Genomic DNA, 14,779 nt, shown 5'->3' with positions numbered 1-14,779 from the left:
CCAAATTCATTCCTCCATTATGGTTAGGGCCATAACTTTTAGAATCCCTGCTGCATTTCTAACTTTATAAATGAGCTTGTTTTGACTTGCATTTGGAGGAACATTTAACGATATTGGGGAAATAAATTAGACGGATAAACACCCGTTCCTTGTTGCAGAGCTGCAGTTTAGTGCTTCTCTTCTCTATAACCAGTTTACAATGTTGATTTGAGTCTTCTATAGCTTCAAACAGAGCTGCTACAAGTACATATTTGTGTGATGAGTGGGGAGCGAGCCCAGAGACATCGGGCACTTAGTCTGAAATTGTGAGTGGCAGATGCAAAATGGCACCAGTAATTTCTGATTAGCTCATCTGAAGAGCTGCAAGGGTGTCTATACTGCCAAAATAACTTTTTTTCGGAACGCCAAATCCAAGCAAAAAAACTATAGCAAGCACCGAGTTACTGCCATAATGGTATCCTCATCCAAGTTGGCCATGTGACGGTCGGAGCGCTGTACAGGAGGAAAGGGTTGCACAGAGAGGACACAAGCTCTTCAAATTAAGGTTGATTGATTAAATTAGTCAATTATAATTTGATTAATTTATCTACTTGAGTCAATTATAATTTTAATGGAGGAATCATGTTGACAGTTTTCTTACTTAGTTTTTGTAACTCCTATAAAACCATTTGTCCTGCGCCGATACGCCTAGAGGAGTTTTGTTCGTTTAACTGTTCTAGGGCTTCCTCCTACCTTAATGAGCGCGGTGTGCTGCTGTGTAGTACTTAGAGCCTGAATCCAAGGCAGATATGTATTTTTCATCTGATGTCATGCGTGTCCAGCCGCGCCTGTAATGAAGTACTCTGTAATTCTGGCACAGACACATCGTTCAGATCTCTGCAGTTTCTCCATTTCCATTTCCAGCCCTCCTGACAAGCTGTCCGGCAGATGTCTTCATCACAGATATTTTAGTCTGATGTTGAGATGGGCAGGAGATTGGCGCGGACTGGGAGGAGGAGAGACTCAAGGCGTTTAGTGAGGGAAGATTCACTGGAAAAGGTTTGTTTCCACAGATACAGACTCAATCAGACCATGTGCAGTGCCAATATAAATAGGAAGGTGTATTTATGAGCTGTGCATTTATGGTTGGTGTACTTTTATTCAAGCATGGAAGGGCTATTCTGGGACAGGATGCCCTCCTTATGTATCTGAGTTTTCTAAAGGTATTTCTGCTTCCTCCCACTGTCTAATGACGCATTTGTTTCAAAATGTTTACCTCAAGATGATTTTTTGAAATATGTTCACTTGTTTGTCCTTACTTGGAATGAGCAGTTCCATTTTGTTGGTCGGATCATTGTAGGGACGGGAACACCGGGACAACACGCACTTTTCGTGGAGGAAAAACAGGAGTCTTCGTTAGCGTCTCTGACTGAATCAGAACTCACTTTAATGAACGGAACTTCCGGTGCAAAACAGTTTCAGTGTAAGAGCACACATTTATATACACTGCGGATATCATACATTCAGGGCAACACCCCCACTTGCTCTTAACACTGTACATTTTACATATATACAAACGAAAAATGCACCTTTAAACTATTACAGTTTACATTTACATTCCAAAAAGAAAATTTGTAAACCTCTCAATTTTTAGCTTGAAAACAGATTTTGTAAAAATATCTGCAACCATGTCTGCTGTAGCACAATACTCTATACAGATTTTCCCATCATTGAGTGCTGACCTAATGAAGTGGTATTTTATGTCAATATGCTTACACCTCTGACGATTTATGGGATTTTTCGATAATGCTATTGCACCCTGATAATCGCCGTACAAAAGAACTGGTGAGTATTCACGTTCACTGTCCATTCCTGTCAGTAGTTGTGTAAGATATAAACTCTCCTGAGTGGTGGCTGCCATGGCCATATACTCCGCCTCACATGTTGACAAAGCTACTGTTGCATGCTTCCTAGTTTTCCAACATATAACAGGCCCACTTTTAGTCGGGGCAAAACAGTAACCAGTAGTACTTCTTCGGTCAGTAGAATCTGCTGCCCAATCTGCATCACTAAATGCTATAAGGTGCAGATTGTCCTCTGTCTTTTTATAACACAGCTCTTTGTTCAATGTACCTTTTAGATATCTTAGCACATGTTTTGCGGTTATCCAGTGATGATCTTTTGGATCTGATAAATATTGAGAAAGTTTGCTTACAATCCAGCTTAAATCTGGTCGTGTACAAGTCATTAAATATATCAAGCTGCCCACTAGTTTGCGATACTTTGCTGCATCTACTGGCTCACCATCAGCATCAAAGTTGTGTTTTTGTTCACAAGGAGTAGAACGTGGCTTACAGTCTGACATATTAAACCTTTCGAGTATTTTTGAGATATACCTTCTCTGGTTTAGTTTTATCTCTGTGCCTTGAGTACAGTCGATTCCTAAGAAATGTTTAAGCTCACCAAGATCTTTCATCTTAAATTTTTCACTTAACATTTGCTTTACATTTTTGAGTGAACATTCATTGTCAGTAGCAATAATAACATCATCATCAACCCAAATTATCAAAATAACTCTCTCATTTTCTGTTTGACTGTTGTAAACACAATGATCTACAGGATTCTGAACAAAACCTCTTTCACATAGATGATCGTGCAACATCTTGTTCCAGTTTCTTCCAGATTGTTTCAAACCATATGAAGATTTGTTAAGTTTGCAAACTAACTTTTCACCCGTGTCTGACTTTACTTCAAATCCTTCTGGTTGCTCCATGTACACCTCACAATCAATTGGCGCATGTAAATAAGCAGTTTTTACGTCCATTTGGTGAAGTTTTAAATTGTTCTGTACTGCCATTTGCATCAGACAGCGTACTGATGTCATGTCCGCAGTTGGAGAAAACGTCTCCTTGTAGTCAATTCCTTGTACTTGACTGTAGCCTTTAGCAACGTACCTGGCTTTAAAAGTGTCAGTATGATCTGCATTGTCTTTTACTGTAAATACCCAACGTCCCCCCACTGCATTTTTACCTTCTGGCAGTGTGGTCAACGTGTATGTGTCGTTTTCTTTCAGAGATTTCATTTCATCTTTCATGGCATTAGTCCATAACTTTGCCTTTGGGGAGTGTACAGCTTCTTCAAAAGTCTGTGGCACACCATACATCACCCTGTAACAGTAATCAATGTTTGTTAAGGTTTGGTCATCTTCTTTGCAAACATAGTATTTCAGAAACATTGGACTTTTCCGGTTTCTTTTAGGGTAACGTGGCTCTTTACTCCCACTTTGTTCTTCCTGTTCTTGTTTTGCAGGTTCACAGTCATTTGTACAGTTCTCGTAACTTTCAATATTAGGCTCCTGTGCCTCACTTTGACTCTCGTCGTTTGTCTCGTCTCTTGCAGTGGGACGCTGCAACAATCCCACTGGTAGATCATAATCATCGTCTTCATCTTTATTTGTCTGGGTATGGCGCTCAACTACACTCTTAGTGAGGAACTTAACCAACCTGTGTTTCAGAACTCGTCCAGTGTCTGGGTAATACACTAAATATGACGGACTGTTTTTGTCATAACCCACAGAAACTCTTTCATTACATTGCGAGTCTAGTTTCTTTTTGTCTTGTCGATAACTGTAACAAACTGATCCAAATATTTGCATTTTGGACATGTCTGGCATGTCTGGCTTCTTCCCTGTCAGCATGTAATAAGGGGTCTGTCCTGTACGCTTGCTATAACACCTATTGCGAATCACTGCGGCTGTCATAACAGCATAAGTCCATAGGTTTTTTGGTAAATTACTTTCAAGTAACATGCACCGAGCCATCTCAAAAAGCGTTCTCCAATTTCGCTCGGCCGTCCCGTTTTGGTGGGGTGAATACGGCGCTGAGGTCTCATGTCTTATTGCATTCTTACGGAGTAAAGACTGGAACTGTCTAGAAGTGAATTCTGTTCCATTATCTGACCTCATACGTTTAACTTTCCCATAAGGTGTGACGTCTGCAAAGAATTTTTCAGTCGCCTCAACAGTGTCACTTTTTGCCTTTCGGAAATAGATAAATGTTGCCCCAGAGTAGTCGTCTGTAAATGCCAGCGTGTACTTAAAACCCTCTTTAGCTTCTGGCTCTATTGGTCCTGCCAGGTCGGTGTGGACTAGCTCTAACACTGCCTCTGCTCGTGTGTCAGGCTCTCTGTTTCGAGTTTGAATAAACTTCCCTTTTACACAAACTTCACATTCTGGTCTAGAATTGTTAGCTCTACTCTTGATTTTCATTCCCTCAGTGACATTTTCTAATTTTGTCAAATCTTCATAGTTACAATGTCCAAGGATCTTGTGCCAAGTTTCTATATCATGACATTTGTGACATTCATCATTAACAGCATTCTCATTGTTAACAGTATTTAGATAGTACAACCGTCCATATTCTTTTATGTCAAACTTTGTACCGTTTCTATGGATTAGCTGGTTACCTCCCTTCTTAAAGGTGATGGCAGCTCCTTTGGCGGTTGCTGCCTGGACTGAGAAGATGTCCTGTGGGTACGTAGGGATGTAAAGTACTCCGTCCAGCGTAGCCTTTACTCTGCGTCCCTCGTCGTCTTGCAGGTAGATCTCTGCTACTCCACGATTCAGGGCAACTCCACTTGTCCTCGTCCCGTCAGCCAGCTCCATGAAGTGTCTCTCAGGTGTGAAGGTCTCATCAAAGGTTTTGAAACTTTGGATGTCTGTCACAATGTGTGACGTAGCCCCTGTGTCCACCATGAGGCCCTTTTGTTTCAACACATCACAATTGCTTGCTTTAAATACAAAAGTGTGGTTTTCTGCGTCAGCTGCTTGTTTAGCGTTGGTTTTCTTTTGTCGTCTACAGTTACTGTCTTTATGTGTGGGGCTTTTACAGTAACTGCACCACTGCTTCTCATATTGTTCTTTTCGTTCATTTCTGCATTCACGAGCCATATGTCCTTTCTTTCTACAGTTGAAACATCTGTCACGTCTGAGCTACTTTTTCCTTTTGCCCAGTTATTTGCTTTCATCACATTATCTTCAGAGTTGGTGCTCTTTTCTGTGCATTCATAACTCCTCAATTTTGCCTTGAACTCTCCAAAAGTCATTTCTCTGTCACTTTGAGTCACGTGGATTGAAAAAGGCTTGAATGATTCAGGTTATCCTTTCAGAACCATTGCAATAAGCAACCCGTCACTCAGAGTCTCTTCAGCATTTCTCAGAGCTGTAATTGTCGTCTCCGCTCTTATGATATAGTCCGTGATGCTTTCATTAGCTGTTTTGTGTAGCGACGTTAGCTCAGTGTAGAGGCTAATGACACGTGGTTTTCCCTTACCGGCATAGTGCTCGCGCAAAATTTCCAGCGCTTTCCGCCCGTCATCTGTGGCTTCTCTTATCACAAGTGAAAGACTTCTGTCGTCAAGAAGTTGTATCAGCACTGCATAGGCTTCCTCATTTTTATCAGCGTCACCGTCATTTTCATCTCCGCCACTCGGCTCGTTCAAAATGGTACTTTTTAGCCCAAGTAGCCGCAAGTGTCCGAGGAACTTTGTTTCCTATAATTCGTAATTCCTTTCGTCTCCATCGAAGCACAAACGGTTCCACCGGTTCCCTTCATTCCCTCTGGGCCCATAACCTGTTGGTCGGATCATTGTAGGGACGGGAACACCGGGACAACACGCACTTTTCGTGGAGGAAAAACAGGAGTCTTCGTTAGCGTCTCTGACTGAATCAGAACTCACTTTAATGAACGGAACTTCCGGTGCAAAACAGTTTCAGTGTAAGAGCACACATTTATATACACTGCGGATATCATACATTCAGGGCAACACATTTCCATTAACATTTTAGTTAATTTAAATCTCCACTATGTAACTTTTATCGGCTACTTGCTTGTCTCCATGGCAATGCATTGCTTTTTCTGGAATGGAAGTATGGCATTAAACTAATCTACCTTGTATTTAGGTTTCTTTTTTTTTTTTTTAATTGCTAAAATAAACCCTGAAAATAACATTTTGCATTTTCACAGTGAACTGGGTCACCTCTTCCTCTCAGCTGTAACATGGCTATGGTGTCACTTGATTATCTCCATAGAGATGGAACTGTTTAATGCCTTCCTTTTGGACGGAAAAAGCGATAATGTCTCCATAAGACAAGCTGGTGGTGCACCATTTGCGAGAAAGGTACATGGTGCACCTTTCAAAATAAGTGGGCTGCCACATTCATATATCTCGGCCTATGTCCTTAAAATAGAATTAATGGCTACTTAATCCTTTTTTAGGTGCACTATTTATTGTGTTTGGAGATCGCAAATGACAAAGGTTATCACGCCTCGAAATAACTGGTCGGACGCGGTCAATGACCGACGCAAAAATCAGTTTTGACCGACTCAAAAATAATGTCTCCGGACATACTGACCGACGGTAATTTTGTGACCCCATATTGAATTTTCTAATGGCCCATTTACTCCGCACCGTCAAAGCGTCTTAGTTTACATTCAAAGTCCATGTGGACGGGTGTTTTTGCGGCGTGAATCTTGCGTTTTGACCGTCGGACGCAACACGTCGGGGGCGTTTGAGCGCCCCACCGCTGAAGGCGCTGGAGCCTGAAGCACTTGCTCAGTGCGAGCCAAAAGTGAAGCCACGGAACGCACAAGCTCAGAGGAGAGGGAGTGGGAGGGAAAGAGAGAAGAGGAGACGGGTAGTTCGAGAGCGTAATCTTACCTGTAAATTGTAGAAAAAGCTTCAGTTGTAGTCACCTGTAAATGCTTTTTTCTTCTTCACAAATCTGTTTGTTGTTGGCGTGAGCCAAAGGAAAGTTTCAAGCCCCTCCCAGTGCGTTACCATGGAGCTGATCTCACTAATAAATTATATAATGCTTAAAAGAGCTACATTTGTCCATCCATTTTCTACCGCTTGTTCCCTTTTGGGGTCGCGGGTGACTGGAGCCTATCCCAGTGACTTGGGGCCTTAGGCGGGGTACATCCTGGACATCCTTGTCACAGGGTCAACACAGAGACATAGACATTACAGACAATTATTCACTCTCACATTCATTCACTAGGGCCAATTTTACCTAACACATGCATGTCTTTGGACAGTGGGAGGAGCCGGAGAACCCGGAGAGAACCCACGGTAACACGGGGAGAACATGTAGACTCCACCCAGAGAGATCATGTGATGTTGGTCTGTTCCGGGAATTGAACCCATGATCTCCTTCTTGGGAGGCAAGAGCGCTAACCGCCTTTGCCACCGTGCACCAGCTACATTTGTGGCCATTTTATTTTAAAATGAATACGCTGTATTAAAGAGTAGGGAAGTTAATTTAAAAAATATATATATATATACAATATAAATGTTTCTTTACTTTTTCTGATAATTGTGAACAATCGTAAAATCGTGATATTTCTCCTCATGATAATCGTGACTAAAATGAATATTTGACATCCCTAATAACGAAGCAAACAAAAGTCACCCAAGAGCTAATAAGACGAGGAAATATGAGGAACTGTATGCAGCACTTGGCTTTCCCCTCTGACTGAGGTGGAGACGAGGAAAGACCACCGTGTCTACTGTGTCTTCAAATGTTGGCTGCGACCGCATGAAGCCAAATAAATAAATAAAACACAATAAAAAACACACTTGTGACTGATTCAGAATTAGCCATGACTTCCAAATGATTGGTACCTGTCATGTTGACAGGGACGTAAAAATAATTATTTCAAGGCTTGATTATTAAGGGGGTCATTGAAAAAAAGATAGAAAATAGGCCTACAACAAGTTAATCGATTATTTAAATGTCAAGTAATTTAGTAATGGAATAATTGTTAACTGGGCTATACATAAACTCCAAACCATGAGCTGAAAATAGAGGTTTCAAGACTCAGCTTGATCAGTATTAAATCCATCATGTTCACAAGCGTCTGAACTTAAGGTTCATCTGGTCAAATTTTGTAAACATTTAATATTCACAGGCCTTTCCCGTTTAAAGAAACCTATTGATTGATTGATTGATTGATTTGATAATTGAAAATATCAATTAGCATAATGACTACTCAAAACTACTCACTACTCCGGAATGAAATCAGAAAAGGTTTATTTGATTTTGCAAATGGGACGTGATAAATAAACAATACATGTGAAAACTTGGTGAAGAAAATTTATTGATAAAAGTATGTGATCGAATACACCTCATTTTGCTTTCAGAGAGCCCATCAATAGGCATGAGGAGAGAATTTTTTTTTCAGAGATTTTTTTCACTTGAGAATCTAGGCTAGGGGAACTCTTGGTGCACCAGCTAATTGGAGTAATATTTTCTGGTGGCGCACGCTGCAGCTTGGCTTCCTTCCTTCCGCATAGTCTACTGCTCGGTGGCGGACCCCTGCAGTGCGCGCCTGGGTCTGGGGGCCGCGGCAGCGTGTGGGAAACAGCTGGCTCTGGACGCAGCTGCCTGATTGTGAATCAAGCACCATTGTTCTCTCCACTGAGCCCGACGCTTGCCTCAAAGCTGCTGGTACCACGAGCGAAGGAAGTGTGCAGCCACAAAGACACGAGGAGCGTTATTGGAGGCACTTTTCTGCTGGAATTTATTCATGGCTTTCAAAGGTATTCAGAGCAGTGGGAGAAAATAACTCCTGGAATCCAACACTGGTGAATAATGGAAACTACAGTAGATGAAATGGTCTAAATGATTGGCCATTCAACGGCTATGTACTTACTTTGAAAGATTTTATTTGCCTTATAAAGTTTCTGAATAACAGATGATTACGCCCTACTTCACTGTGGCTTTTGATGCCATTTTTAAGCTAAAGCATCAGAGCAGTCCCATTTTACAATATAGCCTTTGTCAAGATGATTGTTATTATGCAAATTTCTACTGAATGTTTTGCTAGCTACTGTGACTAATCTTTTTTTTTTTTCTGGCAACTTGCCAATGAATCCATTTTTCCTTAGCCACGGTTGGATTGGTATATTTATTTAAAGGTGCACTATGTAACCTCATTTCTACAAGTTACATGGTGCACCTTTAAATAAAATTAAATAAACACACTTCTGGCTGTTAGCTACAAAGTGATTAAAACATGTCTTAATAGATCAGGGAAACTATGCATTGTTTAGTTAATCAATTATCATTTGTGACCATTTTAGAAGCAAAATGAAGTCATTTTTTGGTCTGTTTTTGTCAAATTGTCCAAAAGTTTAACCCAGGCGTTTAAGATGACTGGCGTTGTTGTGTAATCAAAAAGTGATTTCGTCGGAAAACCTTGGAGGAAACCTGCTCTCATTAACCCCGTTGTATCTCGTTTCATTCTCGTCGCAGTCTACGGTCGGGTTCATACTCCGGGTTTCAAAACTCCGCTCCTGACGTTAAGGCCACGACATCATTAACTCCAAATTAGACAGGCCAAGGTGAGGAGGAGATGTTACTATGTATTTAATCATCAAAAGTAGTAGCTCCGCACTTGTATTACATTAGCTGCCGTACAAATATCTCGCTCATTTTTGGTGCCTAAGATAACATTGGTTTAGTGAGTCTTCGATGAGCATCATTATTGCAAAAAAACACACAAAAGGTGAAATTGGTTATTACTCGATTAGGCTGGGGGATTGCGTAAGCTTCAAATATAGTACAAAACAACAACTTCACTCCTTCTGCCAGGAAACAAAGGACTTGACATTTCAACAACCAGGGGGACGCATTTGTACCGTCGCCAAGACAACACCGCATCCAGCCCGAGAGATTGAACTTGTAATGGCTTTAAATACCATCCATTGTCTTCTTAACACATGACAGCTAGCTACAACCGCCATTCCCTTTGATAGAGGTGATGAAGTGAAAAGCAGGCAGGATAATTTTTGCCCATTTGAAGAAAAGTAGGGTCAGAAAGGACAACAGTCTTTTTCAAAATGCCACTGAATGCAAGAGGATATGAATATTGCCTGTCTTTTTAGGGCGGAACATAGCCTCGTCCTTTTTTATCACATCCTTCTAACAGACAGATGTAGACACTTCTCTGTTTTTATTGGGACTGTATCGGTTCCTCGCAACATCACACACATTTGGCAAAGGAATGCTCAATTAGCATATTCATGAGAGGAATACAGTGGAAACTTTGTAGCGGCGGGAGATGTCGGGAGGGAGGGGTGATGCTGCGTTTCCGATGTGTTTGTTGCGGAACAGGAAGAGGCAGATGGCACGGTGACTTTGAAAAAGCCAAAATTAGGTGTGTTTTCGTGAACTTCATGCTCATTGGCGATGTAAATGGCTCTGTCAGACAGTCAGCGGAAGACAATGTGGTGTGTGTGTGTGTTTTTTCAGCGTCTCCACAGAGAGCTCGTTTGTTGATTGAAATCTGCTTGATAAGAGTGGACTCTCAACTGTTCAGAGTGGTTCAGCGTCACGAATGCATGCATTTGGACACTTTTAAATTGAAAGATGCACATTTAATACAAATTTACCAAAATGGATTGCTTAATATACTGTGTGTAGAATTATCAAAATGTTGCTGTAATACTTTAAAGGGGACATATTCTGCAAAAGCAACTTTAATGTGCTTTTAATGTGAAACGAAGGTGTTTCTTCATCATCACTATACTCAAAGCCATATTTTGATTACTGCGATACTGTATTGTCCTGCAATGAAGGCTCCAGTGCTCAGTAAAACAGTTTTCACCTACCCCCTATCCCCGCTCACATCCCTGTAGAAATATTTGAAAAATTAAGACTAAGTGATGCATGTAGGGTTCTAAAATGTCATGTACATGTTTCTAAACTAAAAACATTTAAATGATAATCTGCTGCTTGTTACTGTGAAATGTCACGATGAAGAGGTGGAGCTTATCAGTTGTGCACTTTTTAACAGGAAGTCGATGGACCTAATTCTATTATGAAGGCGTTTTAGATCAATGATGTGGTTTAAAATTAACAAAATGTAAAATTATGCTCTACTTACAGTATGTTATCGATCAATACTAAGTACCTGGAATTGTTAAACTTGGTAATCAGGACAGCAATAGTACTAGGAGTCATAATTGGCAGCTGTAGAATTGGCATTGTTGCAGTAAAAGCCGCAGTACAATAGATATAGTTCTTGGGCTGTAAAAGTGATACATTATTGTATGCTAGTTGTAGCAGAAGCTGAATCGATTTGCTGTTATTATAGTAATTGTAGTCATACTGTAGTAGTCTTGGAAGGTAACGGCTTAGGGATCAGATTGTAAGTACTTTTTCCATCTTTTTCCTGTTCACGGTTCCAGCTGTATTCTTTACATTTGCCCCATTGTCCTCCACTGAACCAAAGCTAATGAAACGTCCCTCTTTGTTAAAGGTTTTCATGGATGCTTGGCAAATTGTGATTTTCCTTTTTCCTCAGTGCATTCCAAGCCTTACGTTTCATCGATGAGGATATCTTTGATTTGGACAACTGTCTGCGATTACATGTTAAGAGGAAGCGACAAAACAGATCAGTGACTTTGCAAAGAGGAGTTTGATACTCTATAGTGCATCTATCATCCACAAACATTCAAGGCTTATCTAGGGGCTTTTAAATGCTTTTTAGCTTGGAGGGTCATTAGCTGTTTAATAGGGTTAGAGTGCTGCTAATTGTACACAAAACAATCTCTAACATTGCAGGCAGTAATTAATTTCCTCTCCTGACATGATAAATAATGTGCAATTTGTTATATATAATACGAACTATGCGTTCACTAAAAGATAAAGCATACATATTCAAGGACTGATATATAAAAGGCAACTAATTACTTGAAATTAGCAATGGCATCAGCATTAATTTTTACTTTCCTTTAGTTTAAGTTTTGGTTGGGGGTAAATCAGAGTTGTAAGTGCAGCCAGAGCACGCTAGGAACACCAGGTGTAGGGCACGCTTTTCTCGCATCACTTCTGAAATTGATTTTAAGATTGTGTGTTTTTAAAGTTATGAATGGACTGGTCCCACATTGCATCTCGAAGGCCAGTTCCGTTAATTCCTTCCATTAATTCAGTAACTACAGTAAATACTGTCGTTGTGGCCCTGGGAAAGACACTTCACTTCACCTTGTCTTTGTATGGATATGGTTTGTTTGTGTGGATATGGTTTGTTTGTGATATAGCATTGAAAGATGCTATATCAGTCCGAGGCATCATTATTTTGTCATTAACATTTAGTCGGATGTCACGATTATTCGGTTAACTGATGATCATGGTAAGTCAGGTCACAAAATAATCATAAGAACTAAAAATAGTAATTGTGAGAATTGTAGGCAGCAATAATGGTTCATTTCAGTTAAATATTTTCTCCAAATCAGCCAAACTAAGTAAACTTCATTTATATAGCGCTTTTCACAGACATATGGACACTGTGCTTCACACAGTAGTGAAACATACAATTCAAAATACAATAAAATAAACACAATGCAGTCACATTTGAGCTTGGCCAGTGAGGCTAAAGTGCTTGTTGGTGCCTTTTAAAAGACATCTACAGAGTCCAAAGAATGAAGGAATGTTAAATATAAAGTGCTTTTCTATCTGGCTATTTTGTGAAAATATCTACATTTTTCAGTAAGAAAGATGTCGATGTCACTTGGTCACAACAATTGTGAATAATCGTAAAACTGTGACATTTTCTTCTCATAATAATCAATCTCAACACTTAAATTTGTCATCGTTACATCTTTAGTCTTGATTCACTTTCTAATACATTTACCTGACTTATAAAAGGCTGACAAAACATCTGCGTTTACTACTATAGAGTTTTTTTTCTTTTCTGGCTGGATAAAGGACTTGACTGGATGGTTTATTGTTGAAGAAAGGTGTTCGATAAGAAGCGTTTGTTTTCAGATATGACGAGGCGCTGGTGCACCCTGGAGGCGGGCTTTCTGAGTTACTACGAGAGCGAGAGGAGCCCAACGGCCCTGGGCAGAGTGGACGTGACGGAGGTGGTCAGCGTGGCGGTCAGCAGCACCGAGACCATGACCGGAGCTGGGTATGGACACGCTCAAGTGGAACAGAGGACACACTCGAATATAATCCCACATACTAAAACGACGAATGATCATTTATTTATATGGCAGCAGTAGCTAAAAAGTCAGCGTGAGGAAGCTAAAGACTTCGTTTTTGCCGACATTTTAGGAACATGATCTGACATTACAAAGCAAAATGAGACATAAGAATTCATTTGATTTATAAGAAGTACTTCCAGATGTTTTTTTTCTGCTACTTAGTGAGCTACTGTATAAAACATAGATCATTATTTGACTTTTTAATGGGATTTGTTGTAATGGGATTCAAATGGCACTCAGCCTTCATTGTGGCATTTCACCAGAGCAAGAAGATTTCCATTCTAATGTTTTTATTTGAGAGAAAATGACAGTACATTTTAAAACCTTTTTGTATGGCCCGTTTTGATTGTTTGTTTGGTTTTCAGAATAATAAATAAGTACAGAAACGTGGGCGGAGATACATGTTTTACATTCAAGTCTCAAATGCTGGACACTTACTCAGGATGACTCAAACATGCATGAATCACTCATAAGATGGGTAACAGCTCAAAAAAGTAAATAAAATAAGTCTTCTAAAGTTGCAACGACCAAACCCTATTGAATACATTATAAAGGAAAAACAGAAATGTAGTTGAATTATTTAAAAATACTATACTATTATTATTATTTGTATTTATTTGTTGTCATATAAAGGACAAAATAAAGCAGAATTACACACCTTTCTCTTATAAATGATATATATTAAATATATTATCACTTGCAAACTTAATGTAAGAAAACCTGGGAGTCACTGACTCTTGGATGAGTGCTGATTGGCTGTGTGAGGGTGGTCCACCCTGCTTCACTTCCCTGTTCTAAAGCTGTGGCCTAAAAGCATGCATGTGAATACAAGCGACGTGCCAAAGGGTTTGTGAGAGCCAGAACCAGTTACCAATTTATATCTACTTCCTCCTTTCATAGTTTGGAAACAAAGTTCCCCAGCTTTAAGTCAAAATGCTAATCACCAGGAGTGTCCATCTTGAAGGAACCTTCCTAGTGAATTTATGTCCACTATTCCTCCTTGCACTAATGTAATAGCGCCAATAAATCATACTTTATAAGTCACTGTCCATGCAGGTTTAAAGACACACAGGCATTACATATTAAAACAGATTTATCCTCATTAAATAAACTGTAATTGATTGATTGCACTGACTCATTCAAGTTTAAGATGCATTCGCGCTCTCATCATGCTTCCTCTTAGCATAATCTTTATTCCACCATTATTCAATTTAACAGGAGCTATCAAGGCTTTACGACAGTTATATTTCCTGTTTACTTGAGCAGCGCCGCATTTGCAACTTTAACTGCCCCACCCACCCCCGCTCTGATGCCTCCTCTCGCAGCTCTGCAAAGTTATTATTAATTTCCAAAGTTTTGCTGACTACAAACTTTCATTATGTTCTGGAGGTAGAGCACGCTCCAAACAAGGGAACAGATGTCCTGATCTTTCTCACTGGCGTTGGTTTGCACTGTGCTGTTCTATGTATGCCGTCTGCTAATGTCCAATGATTAAACATAAGGCTTAATGACACCAGCAGATGTTATGAAGAGCCTAACACGCTTTTATTTGTAAATGTTATTCATACAGCAATAAGAGCACATCTGGTTAGCGCAAATTGCAACTTTTATTATGAAATCAACAACCATAACAGGTCATAATGATCATTTCTTTAGGCATGCAAAGGTATGTTTTGTTATGCATTCATTGCTATTTGGACATTTTCAATTATTATTATGAACTGTCAAAAGTTCCCCTGTGAAGGAAGAA

General features: G+C 39.9%; 1 protein-coding gene across 1 annotated transcript in view; it reads left to right on the top strand.

Moving 5' to 3' along the window:
- arap2 (ArfGAP with RhoGAP domain, ankyrin repeat and PH domain 2) overlaps positions 1-14,779 on the top strand; it is a 120,450-nt gene that overhangs the window by 63,864 nt on the left and 41,807 nt on the right. The window contains exon 15 of the mRNA XM_072458669.1: positions 12,809-12,953. Within this exon, the coding sequence (XP_072314770.1) occupies positions 12,809-12,953 (145 nt within the window). The remainder of the gene's footprint in view (positions 1-12,808; positions 12,954-14,779) is intronic.

This window comes from Eucyclogobius newberryi, unplaced genomic scaffold, assembly GCF_026437365.1.
Source record: "Eucyclogobius newberryi isolate DKJ021-1_F unplaced genomic scaffold, fEucNew1.0.hap1 SCAF_22, whole genome shotgun sequence".
NCBI classification, from domain to species: Eukaryota; Metazoa; Chordata; class Actinopteri; order Gobiiformes; family Gobiidae; genus Eucyclogobius; species Eucyclogobius newberryi.
The sequence above is the reverse complement of the archived record's forward strand: the minus strand, read 5'-3'. Positions and strand labels throughout refer to the sequence as shown.